This window comes from Bradysia coprophila, unplaced genomic scaffold (genome assembly GCF_014529535.1).
Source record: "Bradysia coprophila strain Holo2 unplaced genomic scaffold, BU_Bcop_v1 contig_94, whole genome shotgun sequence".
In the NCBI taxonomy this organism is placed as follows: domain Eukaryota; kingdom Metazoa; phylum Arthropoda; class Insecta; order Diptera; family Sciaridae; genus Bradysia; species Bradysia coprophila.
In genome coordinates this window covers 1,491,310-1,519,264 of record NW_023504022.1, presented here as the reverse complement: position 1 = coordinate 1,519,264, position 27,955 = coordinate 1,491,310, and the positions used below count along the sequence as shown (strand labels likewise).

Genomic DNA, 27,955 nt, shown 5'->3' with positions numbered 1-27,955 from the left:
TTCTCGAAACGTAAGTTATGTTACAAATACATCCATGTGATCTTTTCGCATATCGTTGCATTGACATTACTTATCTACCCTATATTATATCGATGGTTGTAAACTAGGTCTAGTGAGTAAAAGGTAAACGTAGGACGTAAAACAATCTTGGCGACCCAAAATAAGTGTCTACTGGTTGTGGCCTACCGTTGCAGAGAATATAATTTCCTCGACGACGCAACGTGTGATTTAACGTAAAATTTGGTTTCGTGGCGAAAGACATTAGCTCTCATTTTGAGTAAAATATCTTACATTTCAATGGACAAAATAATAGAAATGACTTTATAAGTGACTTTTAACTTCTTTTCGGCTGGGAACAACAAATTTCGCTCTCTAGAAGCATCATTCATCTGATATGTGATACCTTCCTGACGAAAATTGACCCCAAAAATCTAATTTTATAGACACCTTATTGCCCAAACCCACATTACTTGTACGTATAAAGTTCCATTCATTTTATTTAAAAGGCTCTTTCGAAAATAATAATAATAAATAAAGGTCTATTCCAAGCACATGCCGTTCGGTATAAGTGGTATGTATAGACTTCCACACTTCAGTCAAAATACGTGATTCTCAATTAATCTTCATCACGTGTTTAACAAGTACATCCACTTTTCATTTTGTGTATCATCCTCGAATATCCGCAACATTCTATCTGCACCATTTATAGAGACCATCATACAATTCAGACTCAATATATTTATCACATTCAGTTATGCACAGGCAAACCGCATTACGATTTTAAAAGTTAATTTATGCTCTTTAGTTTTGAAGGATTTTCATCTACTAGACTGTCTGATTCATTGTGTATTGTATACAATACCTCCTCAACTCAACATGCCATATCATATCATATTCTGTAAACGCAACCAACAACAACAACAAAATAATAATCTTCTTCGGTTATGGATTATGAATACATGAGAAATTAGATTGTTGCATGACAATACACAAATCTACATATTCCATTCCTGAGCACTAAGGTTTGAGGTGAAAATAGAATAAATTAATTAAATATAGGATCCGCCGCTCTCTAATCTAAATTCAACTTTATATCTTAATGTACACACACCAAAGTCAAAATTGTATTTTCAATCTGTAACGTTTATACATTCCTATAACAAAACGCACCAAACGCCCATTCCATATCTCTCATAAACTCCCACACCACAAGCCCGAGAACATCTCGTTTTCCAAATGAAATAAATTATTTAAATTATTCCAGGTATCCTGGATACGAAGGAAGGATTATCACTTACTGACTGTAGGATTAACAACGTACTCTAGTGACGAGCGCTACAGTGCCACACATTTGATACATTCCGAGGTAAGTTTTGTTATTAGTTTTTAGCATAAATTTTGAAATGTTTGCTATCGGAGAACAGAGCAGGGAGGATAAAGAAAGTTTTATCCGGAAAACGAAAAATCTAATTAAATAAATGCATTTCTGAGGTTTCATTTGGAAAACAAAATCTCCTCATTATTATTATTTTCGTTTCTGAACAGTGGCACATAGCGATGACAATGATAATTGGACGATAATTAATTCTAAAAAAAAATAACTTTCTCTAAAAAAAATCATTTTTATTATCCGTGTTATGGTTCTTTGTTTGGATTGGATTTAGTAGTTTTCCAAATTTTTAGTAAACCCAAGGCAGCTATCTAGCAACCGCAAATTTTGTACATAATCTGCATGCGGTTGCTAGAGACCGGCATTGTACATAAATAGATTATTAGTAGATCATTGTCAATGTCATATGATGTGTCAAATAAGCAGAGAGAAGCTAATATGACGACTGGGTCGTTGCGACGGATAGAGGTAATATGTGAAGTGGTTCTCTCTTTTATATATGTAAATTGGTTGCAGTCCTCTCCCATACGATTCAACTGAACCAAATGTCATTCACATGTTACCTCTATCTGTCGAAGCGACGTCCCAGTCGCCATATTAGCATCTCTCTGCAAATAAGCTGTCATTTTCACGAAGCTGAGAACAACGCCAAAAAAACTTTAGTTTGAAGTTTAAATTTTTGAGATTAGCTCGAGGGGTCACGCACTTCTTCAGATTTAATCCATTTAATCCAAGAAATACATGGGATTAAATGGATTTAAATCCATTTAATCCTTAGCTTTATGAAATTAACAGTTTATTTGAGAGAATAGTTCAGTCCGAGTAACAGGTTTACAGTTACTGGAAGAAGAAACCGCTAACTTCAACTCTACAAAAACAAGGCATCAGAACAGTCGGAGCGTTTGCTGCGACTTAGCCCCGTACGACCCGTAATCCTATTTCGTCCGTAACCATAATACGTCCGTAGCCGTAATACGCCCGGAACCCTAATACGTCTACAACCCTCTAATGCGTCTGTTACCAAAATGCAAGTCAAGTTGGGCATTGTCAAATTTACTCAAACTGTTCATTTTTAAAATTGCGCATAGCGCAATTACGAAAGCCCGTACGAAGTACCTTTCAAATAAAACCAACAATTTACGACATTATTTTATAAACCCAAATTTTTTTTCCAACTTTCCATTGGGTATTCAATTACCTCTCAAATAAAACAAAAACTAGCAAAATCGGTTGAGATTTACTCGATTTATGTGCAAAAAGCACTTAGGGCCGAGTAGCGGCCTTAGCAATGACATAATAGTGGGAGCTGCTTCAATTTGTAGGCATTTCAGCTTTAAGCTATTTCAATTTGTAGGCATTATTAACCTATTAGCCTCGTGCTGTAGGTGGTAATAGGTTGGTCTTCATCGTTGTTCGTTTAGTTCGTTGCTAAAGCGCAACGTTAAAAAGACCAGAAAGATGCTTTATAGCTATCTGATGTGAATGCGATGTAAAACTTGTAACGTGTATTACCGACTAAACTTACAATGATGTTGACCATTTCACGAGTCTTTACGGACGTTATGACTCTATGGAGAATTTGGATGGTAGGCAGCTACGAAACCACTTGGGTGCTTGTATGGCAGTTAAATAACGAAATCGGAGTTACCTGCAATCGGATATTGTCTTGAGGCTGATTCATTCGGTGTGGTGTTTTCATTTTGTTGACTGAAATTCGTTGAATTTCCTTGGTGTTTCATGGATTCTGGCGTGGTTTTCGTGTTTAAATGTGCGTATGCGAGCCAGGAGATCAATTTGGTGATTCATTGGGAAAGAATTTGGTTGAAATTGTGTGATCGTGAGTACGATGTCGCTGACTTTGTGTTTTGTTTGTTGTTCAAATGTGATGAATTTTCGCTCGTGTTTTTTGCTACATGTTGGGTTTTCAAAGTAGCCATCCATTAGTATCCGAACATTCCATCGAAGATGGCAATTTTTCTATGTAAATTTTCAAAACTTGTTCAATCGAAAATTTACGCTGTCTTGTGAACGAATACGATGGAAGCAACTGATGATGGACAGTTCTATACTGTCCTGTGACCACCATCGTATTCGGAGGTCGAAACAGCTTCTCTTTCATTGATTCAATCACTTAACGTGAACCGTGGGTAAGGGAAGAGCATAAAAGCTCTGTTCGTTCTTGCAATCAAGCTTTGACGATTCGTTGGCTGAAATCCCGAACGAATTTCAGTTGTTTAGTTAAACTTATGAGGCATTTCAGTTATTTAGCTAAATTCGTAGGCATTTCAGCGTTTAGTTATTTGAATTTGTAGGCATTTCAGTTATTTAGCTAAATTCGTAGGCATTTCAGCGTTTAATTATTTGAATTTGTAGGCATTTCAGTTATTTAGCTAAATTCGTAGGCATTTCAGCGTTTAGTTCTTTGAATTTGCAGGCATTTCAGCTTTAAGCTGCTTCAATTTGTAGGCATTTCAGCTTTAAGCTATTTCAATTTGTAGGCATTATTAACCTATTAGCCTCGTGCTGTAGGTGGTAATAGGTTGGTCTTCATCGTTGTTCGTTTAGTTCGTTGCTAAAGCGCAACGTTAAAAAGACCAGAAAGATGCTTTATAGCTATCTGATGTGAATCCCACTATTATGTCATTGGGCCTTAGTCCAAGGGCGCAAATTTGAAACTTTTTTTGCCATCATTCTATTCGGCATTCAATTATCTCTCAAATGAAACAAAAACTAGCAAAATCGGATGAGATTTACTCGATTTATGTGCAAAAAACACTTAGGGCCGAGTAACGACATTTGAGCCCTCCCAACAAGCCCGCGTTGCATCTTACCCAAAAAGAATGTTCTGCAACTTTCTTCTACTCGTCAATACCTTTCATTTGATATATCACAAGCAGCTATTGCGTGCGTATTTCGGTAGATATCGTCGAAAGACTGAAAAACACCTATAGGGCCCTAGCTCTGGAAGGGCCGACCCTACCATGCCCATTTTCGAACTTGACCTTACTTTTGTCGATACCAATCGGGGAAAAAAAGAATTTTGAAAAAAGGTTGTGATTTGCTCAAGCTAGAGGGGTCACAGACGGACGGACGGACATTTTTTTTATTGCGGATTCGTCATATATTAACATAACCAAATGCTTTGCCCTTACTGTCTGCTTCCAATTCGACGTGTTACAAACGGCATATTAATCTTATAAGCCCCCAGTACTTCGTACGGGGCTAAAAATTTAAGTTATCGAGTAGTCGTTCAATTTTGTGCTTAGTCCGTGTAAACACCATTAAAGCGTTTGTTTTTATTTTCAAAAGTGAACAAGATGGATAGACTGTACTAATTTTCAGGTTAAGTTCTCTGTGGATGATTTTTGGGATTTCGAATAACCTTGGTTAGGGTAGGTTAAGTTTGATATATATGAGTAGGTCTTGCGACCTTTCATTGTTACATATATACGGGTATATACGGATATTTATCCTAAGGTCCCTTTCAAAATAGCATCGAATAGATCAAGCACATCTTGAAAAACCTGTTTTCGATGTTCGATAAAAGTAAACTTTCGTCTCCAAAAATTTGAATTTTTAGACCCGTACGAAGTACTGGGGTCTTATAGGTTTACGCATACGTTTGTAACACGTCGAATTGGACTCCCTGAGTAAGGGGAAACCTATTGTGGTTTTCCAGAGATGCCAAATCAGTGAAAAAAAATATGTCCGTCTGTCCGTCTTTCTGTCTGCACGATAACTTGAGTAAACACATCCGATTTCTAAAATTCTTTTTTTCCCGTTTGGTATTATCAAAAGAGAGGCTAAGTTCGAAGATGAGTGATTTTGGGTCGACCCCTCCCGAGCTGGGGCCCAATAAGTGGTTTACGGTTTTTCGAAGATATCTCCGGACATTTAAACGTTACACTTGTAAGTGACACGTTAAATGAAAGGTTTTTACAATACCGATCGACAAAAAAAACGTTTATGGAAATCGGATGACCGACTCGTGAGTTAGACCCCTTGGTGTGAGCCAGGCACAGGGCGGCAGGCAGTTTTTGCTTGTAGGTCGGCTAAATTTGAACATACGTACCAATCAGGGAAAAAAAAGTTTATGAAATTATATTCACCGGAGCGTGAGGTAGGTCTCTTGGAGTGAGCTCTTATCTGGCTACTCAGCCGTACAGTGAGCGTGGAGTATTTTGTCAATATCTCGAGTAAATTTTGACCGAAATTCATTAATTTTTTTTTTGAAAGGTATTAACGAATGTAAAGCGTCGGTAAAATTTCCGGTCTCCTAACAAAATGGCTGCCGGTGGCCATATAGGATTTTAATAAAAGTGATATATTTTGGGAAAAATGGTACTTAGAGAGTTTCTGTTAACATGGAAATAATTTGTTATGTGTGTGGGGTGTTTCAGGCATTCCATATATGCACGTCTATATATACCTATATACAGCTATAATGAGCTATTTACAGGCATATAGAGCTATATTACAGCATATTCATCTGTGAAATGTTTATTTATAGGAAAATATAGGTAAATATAGCGGTATATAGCTGTATAAATAGGAATTTATGAAAGTTGACTTCGTACGGGGCTGTCTATGTTGCCTCCGGCAATTTGTTTGTGTATGATAACAAGAAAAAGAATGATAACAAGAAAAAGAGTGGGTAATGTAAGTGAAAATTACCTAACATCTAACATAGCTTTTCAGTAGAGAATGAAGTAAAAGAAATGAAGAGTTTCACAGTAAAGGCTTTTGATACGAATAGGTGTTTCGTACGGGTCGGCGTTAGCTATGTTTTTACATTCGGTTCCCTCAACCAGCATGAAAAACTCAATACGTCACACGAAAATGCTATGTCTTTGTGACGTAATAGTATTTTAAATTCTATTTCTTAAAATGGGTACTGGTACTGTATAGTGTAGTGTAGTGCCATCGCTGATTTTTGCGGTAGTTACGATAACAATTTCCACAATCTATTGCGATGATTGTAAAATGGCATATAAATATAACATTTCAAATTAATTTCGCAGGACTGGACACTGCAGATTAAATTTGTACAACTTCGCGACGCTGGGTTATATGAATGCCAGGTAATTCCACTTCGCGCTATGTTTATCGATTCAATTAATTTTTTTAAAATTAATTTTCAGGTGTCCACTCATCCTCCTACTTCGATATTTTTACATTTAAATGTTGTAGGTGAGTTGTGAAAGTAGAATTTTGCTAAACTTTACATAAAACAATCCAATTTATTCGTCTCAAACAAATTGCAAATCTAAATCCGACTGTAATTTTCAAGATAAAATAAATTTAAAAATAACAACCAAAGAATGTCGTTGCGGTGGTGTTTGTAAAACCCTTTTCGCTTTTTTAGACAGAAACTTGATTACATTGAATCGTTTTAACCTGTGCTCGTCGTTACTTAATCTCCACATCGAGTACAAAATGTGCCATTTCGAATTGCATTCCACAGTATTCAGTTGGTAGATGTAGACAGGAAAAATGTAGAAAAAAGATCGATTGAAGTGTGTTGCAAAAGCCGTGTGAAACGGTAAATTATTTGATCAAACAAAGTATAGGGCCGATAGACTCAATGTTTGGAAATTTTTTGCTACCTTATACAAGGTGCTTTATAATCACCATCTAAATAAGACCTGAAGAATTTCTGAATCGTTATTGTTTTGCTGAAAATTTATCAAAATTTTCTCTGGCAAGCCGGTTAATGTCCAATAAATTTTTGTCATATTTTCGGTAAGTCCCTTAACACTTCAGGCAAAAAGAAAAATGCGACGCAAATTCGTGTCCCTTAAAAAAGTTGTGTACCTTTTTTAATCCTCTTAAACATTACCTTGTCTTCAAAATAAAGTCACTTAACTACTTGTTTCTGTAGGGATTTAGTTATTCTCTTTTTGTAAAAAAAATCATAAATATGAAATTCCTTCCACTAAGGTGGGTTTGAACGCAATTTTGAAACAGACGATTCGTTTTCACAAATAAAAAATCGACTGAAAAGATTTTTTAGCCATAGGTTTAATAGGGTGTTCTTGATAATTTCCACTTTCGATTATTCTTTTCGCTGGTTACAGAGGAGAAGTATTTTAGAAGTATTATTACAAAAATCAATGTTCTATTATTTACGTTCTTAATTACTTAAGTCATTGAACATTTCTCGACGTAAAGTAATCTGGCACACCATCAACTTGCATGGTCACGTCTAAGGATACGACAGAGTAAATTTAACCAGGCAGGAGCGCTGATTTTACTAGGGACCTGATTGATCTAGTAGCCCTGCGAATAAATTTTTTCAATTTATGTCAGTGTTCATTTGAGTTCATTTTCATATAGTGTATTAGGTCCCTTATTTGACGTTTCGAAAATGAACCGCTCCTGCTTGGTTTATTTTACTCTGCCGTGCTATGGGGCGAATCTGGCACAGTCATGACTTTTCGTTACATGTAGTAAAAGGGCGCATACTATGATCGCGTATGCCAGATTCTCCGATGCCCATTTCTCACATACTTGTTCTTCTCTAACTATCGACACAATAACTGTACGGGACGATAAAATCGATGGATGGTATTATCGTTCTTGGTGATAAAATCGTTTTAAATTGAGCAAAGGTGTGCATCTGTCATAAGTCCATAAGTTCATAAGTCCACATCCAAATCGATATTATCGACCCAAAAAATAACATCCAGGACGATAATATCGTCTAAAAGAACGATAAAATCGTACACAAAATGATAATAACGATAATATCGTACAGCTGATATTTTTATCCAGGAATATATTGACCGTGTAGAAATGTTATTATTATTATTATTATTAAACATTTATTCATCAATCGGTTCATAAAATACAATTTCATAAACTATGCTGACAAAGATACAAAAAAAAGCATAAATTGAAAGCACGAGAAATGCGCTCACGGGTGACGATTATGCATCATCAGCACTCCATTCGGTTGCCAAGGACTTAATCCTGTTACGAAAAATCGTACGAGAGTCACTGCTTTCGACCACTTGAATAACTTTTTCGAATTCTCTGCAGATAGAGGAAACGGGTTCATTAAAGCCGTAGTCGGTTCTGTGAAGAGGAATCCGAAAAACGTCAATCCTGCGAAGGCTGTAGGTGTACGACGGCGTGTGGCGATACGATTCAAACATGTCGGACAAAACCGGAGCATCAATTCTATGATTCAGCAGGTCGTATAAAAAGAAGATACGGCTCTGCTTCCGTCTATGGGAGAGACGATCGAGTCCCAAGATCTTCCTTCTTTCGTCATAAGGTGGTAGCTGGAAATCGCTATTCCGTTGGATCGATCGCCTGAGTGCGAACAAAACGAACTTTTTCTGGATCGATTCTATGTAATCGCTAAGCGTCTTAGATGAGGGGCTCCAAACTACGGCAGCATACTCGAGGTGGGATCTGACGTGTGCTCTGAAGATGCTCGTTAAACACCTTACATCTCTAAAGTCGGCACAAATTCTTTTAAGAAAGCCCAACATCGAATAGGCCTTGGCAACTTTGTTGTCGACATGAGCCTTGAAATTCAGCTGACGGTCCATGAGAACGCCGAGATCAGTTACTTCGCCTACTCTCGAAATATTTTGGCCACAGATTGAATAGTCGAAGGCGACGGGCTGCCTGATGCGATAATAGGACATGACCTTGCATTTGTCCACATTGATAGACATGTGATTTCTTGTGCACCAATCCGAAAACGCGTAGATATCCATCTGTAGATCGATAGCATCTGCCGGCTTGTTGATCACATGGTGAAGCTTAAGGTCGTCTGCATAAAGACTGCAGTTCGATTTCTTTATAACTTCAGTTACGTCGTTGAAGTATAAAATAATGTCGTCACTGCTAACCTTTTTGGCCTCGAATTTCTTACGTTGTCAACTGCTTTTCTTTCTTGGTTTCTTTATCCATAGTATATGGGCAGCATTGGTCAAAAGTCATCCTCTCATCACATACTTTATTGAATCATCCCAGAGGACTCAAATCACACAGAATCATATAAATTGTATTTCTATTTTCTCATTGATAAATTTAAAAATTTTAATTTTGAGACACACCCTAAAGATGGTTTTAAGATATCCTGTGTAAATTTAGGTACATTTCTACCACATATTATCTACCATTGTCAAGTGTGGTCGGGGGCGAGATGTAAACCAAACATATATAATATGATTTTGTTAGCCTAAAACCCCCCTTTTCGAACAACGCTTACATAAAAAATCAACTATAACCATTTATTTTCATTCTTTTTATCCAAACACATTATACATGTAGCATGACTTACATAACAAAAAATTTTTACCCCTGTATGTATGTGTGTATCTATCCATATACCAGATATGTGGATATTTGTACATAGCATAAATGGCGTACAATCGCTAAGTGTAATGAATGTCATAAAAATATCCTTCATATTTTATAAAATATGAGCCAAGGAGATTTTGCCTGTCTTCATTTTTCAAACTCTCTACAACACAAGCAATTATCTTGCTCAACCAGGCGTCTTCGCAATTTCGCACTTTAGTTCGGTACAGGAGCACTTTTTCTTATTTTTCTTTTTTTTTACATCGTCGAACGAATGCATGATTTTTTATTATGATTTAAAAAAAAACTGTAAGTAAGACGTATCCGTTTTATAAGTTATTTTTTATCGTTATAAAGAATGATATTTAAGAAAAAAGATTGGTGGAGAGAAAAATCAACAGTAATTTGCTTTATGACGATGAAGAAAAACTTACATCGCTTACACCTTTCAGTTGTTTTCTTTTTCGTCTCTTCTCAAGCGATGTTGAAGGTAATTAAGACGTGCACGATGAACAAGGTTGATAGCAATAAAAGATTCCATATCATTCTAACACGTTTTCTTTTTGTGGGCAAAGAAAGTATGAAATAACCAACTCTAGTAAAGTTTATATAGTCTGGACGTTTAATGTAACGTCACAATTTAAATGATACTGGCGTACGATCATTAAGAGACATCGGTACCTAGCTAAAACTGTAGCCTACATTTGTGTGTCTTGTCTCCTATTTCATTTTTGATGATATCTTTTCATCAGAATCCTTTTTGAAAAATGTACTACCGCCGTAACGACGACGAATGTGTTACATTAAAATAAAAAATTAGTTTTAATTGTTGTCGTTTGACCAGCTCTGTCTTAGATTCTGAGTACAAACTTCCAAAGATTGACACAAGGTATTAAGAAAAACGTCTTTATTGATCGATGTATTAAAACAGAGTAAAATGAATTAGTGAATACTGATTCAAGGCTTACTAATATTTTTGATATGATTTGATTACTTGGATTACAACACAACCTCTTAATCCAAGGTGACACCTCCAAATTCCATTTTTAAATTTGTTCATAATTCATTTCCAATTTCAATTTCCAAATTTCCATTCCAGTTTCCATTTCCAATTTCCATTTCCAATTTCCATTTTCATTTCCACTTTCCATTTCCAATTTCCATTTCCAATTTCCATTATTACTTGGATTACATCCAACACTCTGAGCAAAGTCAGCAATTTAACGAAATTTTCAAAAGCTTCTCAGTTTCCTCAGGGCTGGTCAAACTGCTACAGCCAAATCAAATTTCTGTTGAAAGCTAACACATTTGTAGTCCTTATAACGGTACTATATTTTTGAAAAAGAATTCTGGTGGGATTTTATCGAAAATAATCTAAAATCCAGTATTTAAAAAATGTTTGCTTTTCAGCAAAGCATTGATGCCTCTTAAGCCTGTCCATGAGTCACATTATAGTTCAGTCTCCTTTATTTTCACTAATCGTAATCATGTCCGGGTCCATAGGTCAATACTTAAGGAAGAAAGGTTCCATAATTTGTGTGCCTTACAGAAATTTTAAGGCGGGATATTTCAGTGTGTACTGATAGGGCAGGAAAGCTGATGCTTTCCAAACACCTTAGCCGCCAATGGACCTGTTGTGCATTACTCATATTTTCGATAGATTTTACAATTGTGAATTGTAAATCTTATGATTCATCTATTTGAACATAGGTGTCGCTAGTAGTTGACATTTAAGAATCACAGATGGTGACTTACGCGTATCACGTACGAGAACTGTCTTTTTTGTTTGTTTCTTAGAGACCTATTACGGTCGATAGAGCTGACTAATGTTTACTAACAGCAGAGACTAAATATTTACGATTAAGGAAAACCCTATGACATTTACTGCCAGATATAGGTAGATTTGTTAACTGTTAACTATGTATAAATGTTTCTCCGAACGGAGCCAAACTATCAAACAATTTTCTATTTGGTATTACTGCAAATGGTCGTATGTTGTATTGATACTCGCATTAATCGAATGGCAGCAATAACATTTTCTTTACAATTTCTTGCGTCGTCATTATCAGAAGACGCAAAAGAAAAGTTTAATGGAATTTTCTGTAGATTGGATAATAACTTTTTCGGCGTTGAATTTATGCATGAGACATTCCAATAAAAATAATCTTAAACTCATAAATTTTGTTTAACCTTTTTCTGGGCGTTGATTGTTGTGTGTGAAAATGATAAAAGAAAAACAATTTTCTTTCAAAGTTTCTTAAGTGACCCCTTCACGATTGTATATTGCAAAAATGCTTTTTCTGTGTTAATGAAATCGCACTTACACTGCATAGTCATGCTGATGTCGAGACACTACGTTCAAGTATTTTGGAATTTGTTGCGTGTGGTTTTATTGCGCTCAATTGAGAATAGACATGCATAGAGGAGTGGGTCAGTCAGGACCTATGACACATTTACCTATTTGATTGTTTTTCCTACTATGTAAAAGCCAAGTTCCTAAAAGAAGGAATTCCTAAATTATCCCAAGTTCCGAAAATTAAAAAAAATAAACGGCCAAAGGAACAAACAAAACTGCCCCCAACGTTATTTTCCAATTTTTCTGAGCGTTACCGCTTAATTTCGTTACAATTTACAATATTGAAAACCATCTCTTGATTTTAAATGTCACGTTTAGGTCAAAGTATTTTTTATATTTTAACCGTTGAAACTTCGCGCAAAAACGAAAAAATATTTTTTTTTATTTGCATTTAAATTAACTTAGTACGATTACCTGTCAACATTTGCATAACTCAATTAAATTTGGTGAAGAAGAAAAAAAGGAAATTTTAATGGGGAAAATGAAAAACGACCAAAATGTAACGATTATTTCGGTTCGAACGTTGGGACATTTACACGGTCCCATATAATAGTAACCGTAAAACGAGAAATTAAACGAAAATAATTGGAGCAATACTTCATTGTGTCGCAGTGGGAAATGTCGATTTATTCATACGAAAAAAAGCTCTTTTATAGTCAAGGGAGTAGGGTGCAAATTTTACGTTGTAATTATTAGAATTTGTGGGAAAAAATCACGCCCTTTGCTACACTCAATGAAATTTTAATAAGTTTCGTACATAATATTGAAAGTCAGCATCTGGAGTTCTATCGGAAGTTTAGTGACTGTTTTCGTAAATGAAAAATAAATGAACAACTTATTCTTTCGAACAGAGTAATGTAGCATTTAAGCACAGCATAGTTGATGAGGGGCAGCTATTTGTAAATTTCGTTGGCAAAGTTTTTCAAAAAGACAATCGTCTGAGGATTTTCCTATCGTTTTCCAAGGATTTTCAGAGGATTTGTTACTGGATAGAATTTTCCAATTTTCAAAGATTTTTTTCCACTTTTTTTTGGATTTTCTTGAAACTTTTAACGAATTTTCTATGATTCTTTGGAATTTTCTTGGGGATTTTCTACGAATTTGAGAATTTTCTTTGGTAAAATTTTGATTTTCCGATTAATGTTTGACTCTATATAGTTGATTTTTGGTGATTAATTTTGAAATGAATTTCATTTTACGTATATGAAACCTTCAACAGTTTGCTGCCTTCCGCCATTCGGCATCAAGCAAAAGTGCTTCGAGTGACAGCTGTCAAATAGAGTTCAAATTTATATGAAGAAAATTTCCAGATTTTTTTACACTGTCCCGTTTCAGTAATCTATTTATGTGGGTTGGTTAAGATCATAACAAACGAGGCATCGAAAACGTGCTTCGTCCAAAATTTTCGTTGATTTTTGTTACTTAAAGGCAATGAACCCATTTTGAGTGTTTTAATGGTTTTACTTTATTTTTCCGCCTAAATGTAGACTACAAATGCCCTTAGGAAACTTAAACAAAGAGAATTTTGATCGAAATACATTGTCGATGCCTCGTGTGTTTTGAGCAAGATTTTTTGCTTTAATTATCTATGAAATATGGGTACAAAATCAAGATTTGTTCTTTCTTCATATTAAGATTGGTAATCGTGTTATCCAGTTATCCAGAACCTGAGAATTTTTTTTTTAATTTGAAAGATTTTACACTTTTTTTGGCTAATTATAAAACGCCATAATGAACTTTGAGTTCAAAGTTTTTACTTTAATGACGTTCTCATAATGAACCACACCAGGCGTTACTAGCTTTCATATATTTCTTGGCTCTCGATGCTAATTACATTAAAAGATTTCTTCGAAAAATAAAGTTTTCTGAAAATGCCTTTTGTTTAGTTTTAAATTATTTATTTTTTACGAGGTTTTAATGAAAAGTTCACGATCGATGGTTATTCGATTCGAATAGAATATTATATGCTATAAAATCGTTGTACCGTCTGATCCATCCAAAATATTATATTCATTTTTCGCTTCAACCTTACAATACGAGTTAAGGGAAAGCGTTCTTCTTTCACAAAAATATTTAAAATGATTTTTTTAAGTTTAAATGACCGTCTCGACTTTTACATTGCGTTATCTTGAAATGTTTTATTTTGTATTAAAATTGTTGGCCCCTTTTATAACATGAGTTTGGTTAAAACTGATCCCATAATGCAGATATAATCCAATTAACAATGTAATTGCTGATTCTCGTAGAATCTTATCACATTTTCTATTTTATCAAGGACAACTAAACTTTATTTTAATGCGTGTATTGTTGGTAAGATGACACCGGAAAATTGTCTAATGTTCAAAAAGTGTCATTTATAATCCCAACATCATCGTTTTAACGTTTTCTTTTCTTCTGCATTGTCAAGCCTTTTAAAGCCATCAATTCACCACAATTTAGTTGCTAGTCTAGTGTATAAGGTTTTTGCAGATTTCATGAGCGTAGAAGGTTAAAATTAGATTATAAATAACGGCTTAGAAAGTGATTATAGTTGATTGAAAACAAGAGAGAAAGAGGTGTTGATTCTGATGTTAGGGATCTTAACAATTGCAAATAATGTCGAATGTATGTTTACAGTTAAAGGCTTAGTAGCGAAAATAAATTCACATTCCCCACATATGTGCGTTGAACGTACCGTACTAGTATCGAGGTTGAATATTTGATGTATCCAGTTTGGTGTGTGTTTGACAGTAAAATAAATTTCAGCTATTGAGACCCAAATTTGAACAATCTGGGATAGATGGACTCAGTGCTGGGCTGACCATATTCCCGAAGAGCCTTTTGCCTTTTTATATGGAAAGAAGGTCTTTTTCGAATTGTACGGGTCTGTTTCCGATTTCCCCGAAGGGCCTTGTGCCACTGCGGCATATAATTCTAAATAAGTGTCGGACCACATGCTTGTATAGTATTGTATGGAACCGTCACGTTAATTAGAGAAACACCAGCGCCACCTTGACTGGATTTTTCCCATGAAACTAGACTATACCAGTAACATGAGTGCTTTTTCACCCTTCAACAACTACTGATGGTTACAGAATGCTAAATTTTGAATTTATTTGAGAATAGAGTATTGCCTAAAAAATTCTGTCAACACGAACTAATTCTATTGTAATGAAACGACGAACGACAGCGCGGCATCCCGTTCTTATCACATTATCTCTGGAGCCATACACAATATTGTGTGCGTTAGTGTATTTCTGCCATAAAGAAAATAGTTATTCACGTATGTGTCTTGGACGATTGATTTTAAGCTAGATTTGTAGCTATTACTACAGGCAAAAGTGGTAAGGGACAAAAACTCCTCACTTATTATCTGATGACTTCCAACGACAACTGTGCTGGACAGCATTTGTGAAATAGTTTTTCAGATCAAGATGATTTAAAGATAAAACTCTGTCCAGACCAGGAAATTAAAGTTCGCGTAACCAAGCTTCGTAACTTCCCTGCAATGTTCAATCAATTTTCGGGAAAACGAATTTGATTTACAAACTCCACTTCGAAAAGCCTTTAAGGGCTATTGATTTTCCACTCGACATAACTCCCGAAACTCCATTTATTTTACGTCAATTAACTTAAACAGTCTGTGAATTTCACAGTGTGAAAGGATTATCAAGTTTTTAATATTTCATATGACAACCGAATACAAATTTTCTCTGAATATCATATCTGTCTAGCACGTGCCGTGCAGCTGTTTAAAACTTAAGATTTTAAGAGCGAAACTATTATTTTTCGATATTAAATCGCTCCTCTTTACTGTGAATGAATATAGCAAAATAGCACGTGCGGGATCTTTTTTTTGAGCATAATGAACAAACTAATTAGAAAAGTTTACCATCTTGCGTCGGACAATGATGATATTTTATTGATTAATTCTTCGATAAGAAAATATTTTTTCGTTATTTACTTTGATTAATTACAGCCAATTTCTACGAGATCAGTATTTATGTAGATAAGAAGTTTATATATGTCGGGATACACCCGGCTTTGCTTGGGACAAAAAGTACTTAACACGAAGCTTCATTAGGATTCCGTTCAAGTTATGAAGTTGAATTTTTCTCATCCAAAAACATCCATTTCTTGCAACGAAACTTTCATGCGTCCAAAATAACGTTTTTAAGCTTTTTCAAAATAGTACATTTCGTACCTAGGATTAAAAGTCTTTTTTAGCGTGTGAGAGCCGAAGACGAGGTCTGGAATCGAATTCGCTAAAAAAGACTTTTAGTCCGTGGTACGAATAGTATTTTTCATATTGGACGGAGAAAAAGTGCGACGAGGTATGAAAATATTTTCACACGTCAAAATAAAAGTTTGCGAGTCATTCCCTGGCTTTAGTGGTATACTCTACTGCCTAGTTTTAACTATTTGTGTATCTGTTGGGGACGGACGGTAGATTTTAGCAACGCAGATCAAGCAAAAGTGATCATAGTCGACAGCTGCCAAATGGAGTACTATTTTGTATGAAATGCTTTTATACAGTTGTACAGTTGTTTTACAGGTGTACTGTCAAGTAGGGCGTATCGAATTTTTAGAATTTTAAGGGCCGCGATAGCCTGTGTGCGGAAAACGTAGATCATTGAAAACTAATTCCAGGCATATGGTTGATGGATCCGAAGGTGCCCGGGAAGAAGTCCCCCCGGACGACTTTAACTTTCAAATGGTCATAACTCGGAAAGTTGAGAGTATTTCTGAAAACAATGTTCTAGCAGGATGTAGAGCGTTAAAAACTCTACAAAACTGCCAAAGAAACCGATGGTCCAAAAGGTGTGTCTGTCGAGGTTTTGTAACATCGAAAGTTCGACATTTTCGTTTTTGACTTTTATTTCCTGAGAGACAAATTATTAAGTTTAGCTTTTGGCATGAGGCTTTAGAGGAGGTCGATTACTACCAGTACACTAGGCATTGTCCCGGTCGGCGATCCATCCGAAACCACTTTTTCAACATTAATGAATGAACTTTTTAAGTGTACCCACGTCGCCCACGAAGCCAGTGCAGACACTGTAACCGGTGTTGCTGAGTCGAGGTAACCTTGGCCAGTAAGTGCACATAATATTCCATAACAGTAGCTGAACTCTTTTACAAAATATTTAAGAATTCGGAAGTGTTTTATGCAAATTTTTAAATACTAGTCCAAAAAAAAAGTTTGCTGCTGTCTTGGGAAGGGTATCGATGGATACAACTGAGGATGGTCAGATCACGCTGGCGTGGGTCCGCCATCGATATCCGAGGTCGAAACAGCATTTGTCTTTTCTGTATCCTCACTTAACGTGAACCCTTGGGTACGTTACTCTATTTTCTGTGCAATGAAATGGAGCGCGACAGACGGCAGACAACGTTTCTCTTATTGTCTGTTCATGCAGATAAGAGGAAGAAGAAAGAGAACAAAATTCAGTGAATCAGTCAAAACTGGGTGAATACTACTGTAATTGTAAAGTGGCAAACTTAAGACCTTATGTGGAATTTGGTTGGGAAATGGCGCAAATCACATGTTTCACGAATTTATAAAGTGGAAAATCTTCCCGGTTTCAAGTTTTTTCGTCGAAAGACGAGACACGGGTATCTTTATTTTCAATTTTTAGCTGCTTTATGTAAAAAATTTGGGAAAAAAATCATTTTGGCGTAGTCTATACACTTATTATTTATAAATTCAAGTTTATCTAAATCTCTTATTTTCGAAAACCTTCTACTACGATCTCACTCCTACATCGAAGATGGACTAAAAGCAAAGGGAACGGTTATTGCATAAATCGAAAGATAATAGTAGTGAGTTTGCGTAAATGACATAAATTATAAGTTGGAAATAAGAAACCTGCAGAACATCTAGTATGAAGATGTGACTTAAAATTTCCGACTTATAAGTTGACTTATAGCTTATATGTCATTTACGCAAACTCACTAATCATTCTTGGATTCATTAAATTAGATGTTTTTAAAATAATAGGTCAGTGATTGTACATTCAAAATATAAAAGGTGAGATACGTCTCAGTTGATTCCCCTTGTAGAAGTGGTTGATACTTCAGATCGGAAGATAGTAATAATTCAGTGTTCGAAAAAAGGATTGCGCACGCTTTTTCAAATGTTTTTGAATTATTTTCGAAAGTTTAGATTTTTTGTAAATTTATCGGAGCGCCAATCGGCGCACCGCCGCCGACTATAAATTTCTCCCGGCGCGCCGCCGCCGATCTATTACCAGTCGGCGCACCGCCGCCGACTATTTTAAGATCGGCACACACCTCTAGTTGTGAGCCACACTGTCAATTGTCAGTAGCCTATTTAGAGTACAGCTCATGCTGGAAGTGAGTCCATTTAAAATACTTTTTTTACTAGACTGATAAATAAATTAATTATTAAAGTGAATGAAAGTCGCATCAGTCTCCTTCTACCGTCGTAATGTTGTTGTTTGTTTTTATTGAACATCGAAATCGAGAAGCCTCATCAAATAAGCGTAGTTTTATGACACATCTCATATTGACACCCACAAAACGGTTGAATTCGTAGAACATTATTGGAAAAAGTTAAAGACAAAATCGTTAATCGCAATAATTGCATCAACCAACTGGCGATCTGCTCTATATAATCTCATTTTATGCCGTAAAGTTTTCGTTGGGAATACAGAATCAGAAACATCAGGATTATATTCTGTCGTTTAGCGTTAATGACGGTAATAAAAGTTAAAAATAACCTTTTTAACTAAATAATAAATCTCAACACATGTTGTTACCGGTCACGTGCAATATTTATCTTTCCAACCATTTCTAAGAGACATCCACACATTCATTGAAACATTCCCCATTTTGGGGTAGCTCAGTTAAAAGTTCCATCCAAAAGGATAAAACATTTTGTGTGAGATTATAGGCGAAACGGCAGCATGAGTCTCAACAAAATATTAGGAGGACGTCCTATATATAACTATAATTGGGTATTTTATATACCAGCATTAGACATTTGGGCGCCTCGTGAATTTAAGAATTTGTGACTTGACAGTTGCCCCATTAAGGCTAAGAGGTTTCCATAAATTCGTAACTTTTAAGGTGACATCGACAACTGTCAAGTTACGAATCCTCGAGAATTGGCACCCTGTAAACGGTACTGCTTTACGGTCTTAAATATTACTTAAAAACAAAATTAGTGAAAAAAATATAAAATTTACTCAAGTTAGAGCCAAAGTGTGCTACGGCCCGACTTACGCTCACCTTGTGTTAATTAACCCTTCAAAATTGACTATACAAAATGGTTGGGTCAGTCAGCATGTACTAGACCAGCAAGTAGGAACAGTCTTAATTCATACGAACAAAGCTTGATAACTGCGAGGATAACTGTCTGTGAGAAAGAAACGCAAAGCCAATTCTCAAACTATCGGCATCCAAATATTTTCTCTGTCAATCATAGAAGCAGTGTTATGTTTTTATTCACTACGTCCCCGGAAAATGAGTCATTACTTCATTGACATCAACGTTAAAACTCATTTCCCGGAGGCCTAGTGAGTAATGGTATATTTCAATCTTGCAGTGTAATGTATATATCATTACATATAGGGGTGCAAATCTGTAAAGTAATACTGTAAACACCATTCAATTTTATATCACATGTGATTACATGTCGCGAAGACAACAACGGTCCGTTCCCATGTATCCTCTTTCTTTTTTGGTGTGTAAACCAATGGCTTTAGGTCAGACCATGAGAATTCATTTATTGAAACATTGGCAGTGAATGGATCGTGGTAATTGGGGTAGACAGGTTTTGAGTAATATTAATTGTAAAGGTACCATCAAAATTTGCCACCATAGAGAAGCTACTCACATGGGGCACACGATAAAACTGACAAGGGTCACATTGCAACATATCCATCATTACCAAATCTCGTTTGTAACAGGTCATGGAGGATACAATATACACGCAAAGACACATCCTTTTCATCCCCGCAATAAATAATTTCTGTTGCTTATGTAAGGTAATGAGGCTGTTAAATTAATTATTATTGTACGTTATCGTGTATATCGCTTTATTAACCATAAACTTGGTATAAAAATTACAAACTGTGACATTAACGCAGAAACCCCAACCGAATATAAATATTCCGAAATTCGTGTGTATTGTCTAGACTAAATTTTACTGTAACACCAAAAAAAATACATTTTCGTCTTCTCGGTTATCGCGCACCAACCCGAGAAAGACTCCCTTTTGTGGTGTATATTTTACATACAACTAGAACTTTTATGCATAAAGAGACAGATATGTTAGCTGTCGATTTTCTGCCGCTAAAAGTTTAATTATTGCATGATATGCATTTAGATTTTCCACTACGTTTTGTCTCCTCTCAATCTGTGTAAAGGGGTGTTCCTGTAAAAGGACCAATATGCCAAATACGTACTTACCACATAGCTAACTTTAGGTGGCATGTAGTTATGGAAAGCTGAAAATACACAAGCAATTTCCAGAGATTTGCCACTATGACGGCTGGGACGCCGTTTCGACGGATAGACTGTTATGATCAGAGCGAGAAAACCGAAGACTAGTTATTATAACTTGCCTTGGGGTCCTTGTCAAATTATTTGCTTCTCTTTCAACGTGATACGTTGAAAGCGAGAGGACAGAAGACCAGTTTATTTTAACTTGCCTTGGGGTACTTGTCAAAATATCTTCTTCTCTTTCATCATAACACTCTATAGAGGTAACATGTCGACCACTGCTGAAAAAAATTGAACCGTGCGCGAAAATTGAAAAATACATAACCACAGATTTTTTTAAATACTTCCAGCATCACCAATTTTAATGAAATAAATTGCTGACATGATCCTTGCTAGGCAATTTATCTAAAAATCAGATTTCGTATTTGTACACAATTTCCGAATAGAAAAATTCAGTTTTGGAGACCAATTGGAGACCAACGCGTATATCTCAGATAATACGAATACGAATAATACTTTTACGTTAATTTTGACACCGATGCAAACGTATTTCCATATTCTGTTTGTCGAATCATTGTAGTCAAAAACTAATTATTTTGTAAACAACCGACCAATTTTGGAAATAGTCAGCCATTTTTGACATTTCATTCGTTGTATGGAAATGGCCCTGGATGTTACCTCTATCGCCTCTATAGATCTCTTCGTTTGGTGAAACTGATGACGGAAAGGTGAGGAATGGTGGGGAAAAGTGTGCAAACTAATTGAAACCAACTTCACAATTTCACATAGTAATGAATAAGTGAGTGCGTCCAATTCTTTGAAATGAATGTAAATGAACTAAATACGGGGAATTCCCTTAGAAGCAAAGTTGGTTGTCATTAGTTTGCACACAAAACTGAACCGTCGATCGTCACGCCAGCGGTCATTTTAGTGATCTATCCGTCGAAGCGGCGTCCCAGCCGTCATATTATCATCTCTATGGCAATTTCGCATTGATGGGATCGATAATTATGCTGCGTAATATAACGCAGCATGATTGTCGATCCCATCAATACAAAATGGTTCGTGTGTTCTCCGTCTAATACGATGACCGTGCCGTTCAAACAGGAATTAATATCCATTCGGTGATCTGTTTTTGAGCATGTATTAGCGTTGTGTATGCTAGATCAGCTAACATTTCTGTTCTTTTCTGTAGTAGATATTAGTAGAAGACGAAATTTATGCTAACTGCACGTAAGTGTGCTCGTCATGTAACGTTATATCCTTTATGTATATACACCCCCACACAAAACACATATTTTCCCTGTTTCTCATTACTTAATTTGCTAAATCCCTGAAGCCTTGTTATATTAAAGAAATAAATATAATCGCGATATATACATTCCTTCTTTGTCTGTGCATTTCTTTTTCTATTCTTTTCGTCTTCTTTTTTCACTTGATGTTCTGCTCCAGATTGCCTTTGCTTTAGGGTTGAAAGTTAAAGGTGGAATGTATATTCAGTGGATTTAGGTTAGTGAGAAACATATTTTATAATATCGTCGAGGTATTATATCATGTATTTTAGCGAAGATTTCATACCTTGATGTTATGGTTTCAATGTGAACTTATTTACTTACATTTTACGTAAATTTAGTTGTATTAAACTGGCCAGTAAAGAGTTCCCGCAAGGAAGGATTGTTTGTTGTTCTTCTTGTTTTTTTTTTCGTTCGTTCGTTTGGGGCTATACGAAAGCGGTGTATATTTTCCGCTTTCGGCTTTTCTTTCCAAGTTTCCTCTTTTTAAATCGCTTTATTGTGTAAGTTTCATCTGTTAATTAAAACGGCATTTTGTTTGTTAAATTTAATTCTTTTTGTTCATTTTTAATTATGTAAAGATGGGGTGGTTTTTTTGTTGTTTAATCATAGATTATGATGATTTTTTCAGAAAAAATATAGGCAAAACCCTTTTCTCGTGTCCTCTATACACAAATCTCGTATTTGTATAATTATACAACAGTATAACACATGACAAGAGAAAATAGAGCTGTAGGTAGAGATTGGGAGGGGGTTGCGAGTTAGATCATTACAAAGAGTGTTGTGGCTTAGGTGTTCTTTAGATTTCTTTATTGTTATATGTTATGCAGTCACAACACCACGAAATATAAAAATAGAAATTTCATATTGTGCATACCCAGAGTGTCCGTTGTATTTACTTCCGAGTTCTTGTATCGAGTAAATGCGTTTCAATGTGCAATAGTTTCAATCTTTTGTATGAGTTGACTATTGGATTTTACTTCGCGAAATGTCGGTATACATATTGTTATACGTAAATTTGAGACGTGCTAGTAGAAATCGGCTATGGATCATCTTGAAAGACATTTGAAATGCCATCCACGTTAAGAAATGTCATCAACGTTTAAAAAAACGAGCCATCAGAACAGTCGGAGCGTTTGCTGCGACTGAGCCCCGTACAAACCCGTATATCTATTGCGTACGTGACCCTAGTGCGTCTGTCACCCTACTTTGACCGTAAGCCTATGCGCCGGTTAAAGTAGTTAAAGTAAAATTATTATGTAATGTGTACATCTTAGAAATTGCGCATAGCGCAATTACGAAGCCCCGTACGACGTTCCTTTCAAATAAAACAAAAATTTCAAATAGCCCTAAAATTTTAATTAATTGAGTATAAATACACATAGAGCCCTAGTAGGGGCTTAGTCCCAGGACCCAAATTTAATTTTTTTTTCAACAACTTTATTCGGCCTTTGATTACCTTCCAAATCAAACAAAAATTACGAAAAACGAATGAAATTTACTCGAGTTATATTTAAAATACACATAGGGCCCTAGTAGTGGCCTTACTTTAAGGACCCAATTTTTTTTTTCAACAACATTCTATTCGGCCTTTGATTACCTTCCAAATCAAACAAAAATTACGAAAAACGGATGAAATTTACTCGAGTTATATGTAAAATACACATAGGGCCCTAGTAGCATTTCACTTCTAAGGCCTTAACTCACGGTCCACTCACCCAATTTTAAAAAACTTTTTTTTCCTGGATTGGTATTGACAATACCTATCATTTGCCGTGTCATTTACATTTCCATCGTTTATTTTGCCATAAATATCACCAAAAGACCTTAAATCACTTAGGTGGCCCTAACTCACGAAGGGCCGACCCGAATATGCCCATCTTCGAACTTAGCCTCACTATTTTGACTATCTTTCAGGGAAAATTTTTTTTTTTGAAATCGGATTTGATTTACTCAAGATATCGACGTGACGGACAGACGGACAGACGGCCCAAATTTTTATTGCGGATTCGTCATCTATGAACATAGGCAAACACTTTGCCCTCACCGTCTGCTTCGAATTCCATCAATTACACACGGCATCGTAATCCTATAAGCCCCTTCGTACTTCGCACGGGGCTAAAAACTCATAAAAAATACTTAAATGAACGAAACATTTAACGAAACTCAAATGAAGATAAATACGTTTCTTATGTGAGTCTTGTCTTACTTTCCACGTTTGAGATTATTATTTGAAAAGTTAAGTTCAATGTAATTATCTCATTACATCTTAATTACCCGTAATTTTGCATTTACATAACTAATTTCTAATTATTAAAAAAGATCTTACCGAAATACGTTTAGGGTTAAAAAAAATTCTGCGAAATTTTTCTAAATTATTTTCATCTCTTGGTCGGGCATTAATTGTATGATGGAAACATGAAATGTGTACGAACTTGATTAGGTTCATTAATGCTTAGCTTAATTATATGGAATTTTCATCTTGAACATTTCCAAAATCCATTGCGACCAACAGAAACTTCAATAATGTGGTTAACTGATCTATAAAGTTCAATAGATATTTTTATTTACAATCAGTTTACAAAAATTAATCACATAAAAATCACATTACAAATATCACATAGTTACGCGATCAAATCGCAAAGTCTCACAACCGAACAAGACGAAAATAAGAGAAAAATGACAAATAGTAATGACTATCTATAAAGTTTGTTTAAGATTGTTCTGCCTCATTATGTTCATTCAATGAACTTAACATTTTATTGATTATAAGCAACATCCACGTAACGCTTAACCATAAGCCCATAATAATATATTGAAGGTTACTGAAATTCACCATTTAATATTGGGTGTTAACCGTGTTAACTGAGAAAAGTTGAAAAAAAATCGACGTGTGGCTCGAAATACAACCTTCCCACACGCCTCGACAACATATTGCCCTAGCAAGACAGTAACGTATTTTGTCAATATCTTGAGTAAATTTTGACCGAATTTCATGATTTTTTAGACCCGTACGAAGTACTGGGGTCTTATAGGTTTACGCATACGTTTGTAACACGTCGAATTGGACTCCCTGAGTAAGGGGAAACCTATTGTGGTTGTCCAGAGATGCCAAATCAGCAAGAAAAAAAATGTCCGTCTGTCCGTCCGTCCGTCTGTCTGTCTGTCTGTCTGTCTGTCTGCACGATAACTTGAGTAAAACGCATCCGATTTTGAAAATTCTTTTTTTCCCGTTTGGTAATGTCAAAAGACAGGGTAAGTTCGAAGATGAGTGATTTTGGATCGACCCCTCCTGAGCTGGGGCCCAATAAGTGCTTTACGGTTTTTCGAAGATATCTCCGGACATTTAAACGCTATACTCGTAAATGATACATCGAATGAAAGATATTTACAATACCGATCGACAGAAAAAAAGTTTATGGAAATCGAATGACCGACTTGTGAGTTAGACCCCTTGGTGTGAAACAGGCACAGGGCGGCAAGCAGTTTTTGCTTGTAGGTCGGCCAAATTTGAACATATTTCGTTCGTTTTAGCTTTATTAGATAGGTATTGACCGTACCAATCAGGGAAAAAAAGTTTATGAAATTATGTTCTCCGGAGCGTGAGCTAGGTCTCTTGGAGTGAGCTCTTATCTGGCTACTCGGCCGTACAGTGAACGTGGAGTATTTTGTCAATATCTAGAGTAAATTTTGACCGAATTTCATGATTTTTTTTGTTTGAAAGGTTTTAACGAATGTAAAGCGTCGGTACTATTTTCGGTTTCCTAACAAAATGGCTGCCGGCGGCCATATTGGATTTTATTAAAAGTGATATAAAGTGGGAAAAATGATGCTTAGAGAGTTTCTGTTAACATGGAAATAATGTGTTAAGTGTGAGGGGTTTCAGGGATTCCATATATGGACATCTATATATACCTATATACAGCTATATTGAGCTATATACAGGCATATAGAGCTATATAATAGCATATTCCTCTGTGAAATGTTTATTTACAGTGAAATATAGGTAAATATAGCGGTATATAGCTGCTTAAATAGGAATTTATGAAATTTGACTTCGTCCGGGGCTGTCTATATTGCCTCCGGCAATTTAATTGTATATGATAACAAGGCAAAGAGTGGATAATGTAAGTGATTTAAAAGGAAGAATAGTTTTTCAGCAGAGAAGAAAATGAAGTAAGAGAAATGAAGAGTTTCACATTAAAGGCTTTTGATACGAATAGGTGTTTCGTACGGGTCGGCGTTAGCTATGTTTTTTGTTTGAAAGGTATTAACGAATGTAAAGCGTCGGTAAAATTTCCGGTCTCCTAACAAAATGGCGGATGGTGGCCATATTGGATTTTAATAAAAGTGATGTATCTTGGGAAAAATGGTACTTAGAGTGTTTCTGTTAACATGGAAATAATTTGTTATGTGTGTGGGGTGTTTCAGGCATTCCATATATGGACATCTATATATATCTATATTCACCTATATTGAGCTATATACAGGCATATAGAGCTATATAATAGCATATTTATCTGTGAAATGTTTATTTATAGGAAAATATAGGTAAATATAGCGGTATATAGCTGTTTAAATAGGAATTTATGAAAGTTGACTTCCTACGGGGCTGTCTATATTGCCTCCGGCAATTTATTTGTTGATTATTGTCAAGTGACGATCTAAACACGACGAGTTCTCGGTAATGACTGACTGTTTATTGTACACTAGATGAAGAGGGTTTACAATATCGCACATACAGTGGTGTGCGTCCACTTACATGACAATGATAACAAGGCAAAGAGTGGATAACGTAAGTGATTTTAAAGGGCGAATAGCTTTTCAGTAGAGAATGAAGTAAAAGAAATGAAGAGTTTCACAGTAAAGGCTTTTGATACGAATAGGTGTTTCGTACGGGCCAGCGTTAGCTATGTTTTTTTAATGAAAACGGCTTTCCATTGTTGTAGCGTAAACAGTGAGTAAACAGAGGGAAGTGCGGAATGAACGGTAAACGTTTGACGGTGCATTCAAGCCTCGCTCAATCATCACTCTCAGTGTTAACAGTGTAGTCTGATGACATCAGTTTTGGTTTCTGTCAACAGTTTTGGTTGGTTGAAACAGTTTACAATATTATTTCTAATATTTTGTTAACACTAGAGCCGTTGAGAGCTATTCTGACAATTGCATTATTAAATGAGATCATTTTCCTGATATGAAGCTTTGCGTGTAGATCTGAACGTGAGACGTCGGAAAAAGACACTGTCATTTCTAGTAGCGAAAAGAAACAAAAAACAAGAAAGGTAGAGTCATAGTGCTGGAAAAATGTTGACAGATATGACCCTCAGCCATTCTTAAAATTTAAATGGCGAGGTTTTGTATTATTTGCGGTTATACGCAAAGAAGAAAGAAAATGTTGACAGTGTGGATAAAATAGCGGCAGTGTCAAGTTAACCAGACAATCAACCGATCTTAACGGATACAATTGCTGAGTACAATCGTATCATTGATGAATTTCATCTGGTCGGAAGGGTTTCGGCTTTCAAACAAAGGCTAAAAATTTAAGTTGTTGACGAGTCGCCTGACTACCAAATTTCCAAATTTTTATTTTCACCAGTGGGAAGTTGCCTTCGGCTCGGGCTATAATCCCACTTGCCAAAATAACAATTTGGAAGCAGTTACATACTATATTTTACCTGCTAGTGCGAAAAATCACTTTATCTCCCTGTAAAACAGATACATAAGGTCTAATTTATGTATCTGTTTTTCGCTCTGTTTCAAAATGATACTAGGTTGACGGCTTCCGCCGGGCTCCCAAAATATGGTGGAGCAATGTCGTCATCTGTTATCATTTCTCTATTTTTATAGCTTTCAAAGTGTTTTTTTTTACCATTTTGTCTTGTTAAATACCTTTCTCTTCCATCGTCCATCCGTTGAGCGTTGTATACTCTTCATGTACACATTGATCGATTACAAGCCTAAAACAACAGAATATACCTTTTTCCGATGCTTGAAACTATATACTTATATTATACACATAGTACTTTCATCGATAGAAAGACGAAACTGCCAGGAACAAAGATGAAAAATATGTTTTTGTGTTGGCGATTTTCATAGCGCAATCAATTAATTTATTTACCTCATCAATTTGCCAGCTGAATATCGTATTTCTTT

At 35.7% G+C, this 27,955-nt stretch overlaps 1 protein-coding gene across 2 annotated transcripts in view; it reads left to right on the top strand.

The window, feature by feature from the left end:
- The window catches only part of LOC119084880, an 86,185-nt gene that overhangs the window by 38,436 nt on the left and 19,794 nt on the right, over window positions 1-27,955 (top strand). For both annotated transcript variants that reach the window (XM_037195025.1, XM_037195024.1), the window contains exons 3-5: window positions 1,265-1,366; window positions 6,412-6,471; window positions 6,532-6,580. In XM_037195025.1, coding sequence (XP_037050920.1) covers window positions 1,265-1,366; window positions 6,412-6,471; window positions 6,532-6,580 — 211 coding nt within the window. The remainder of the gene's footprint in view (window positions 1-1,264; window positions 1,367-6,411; window positions 6,472-6,531; window positions 6,581-27,955) is intronic.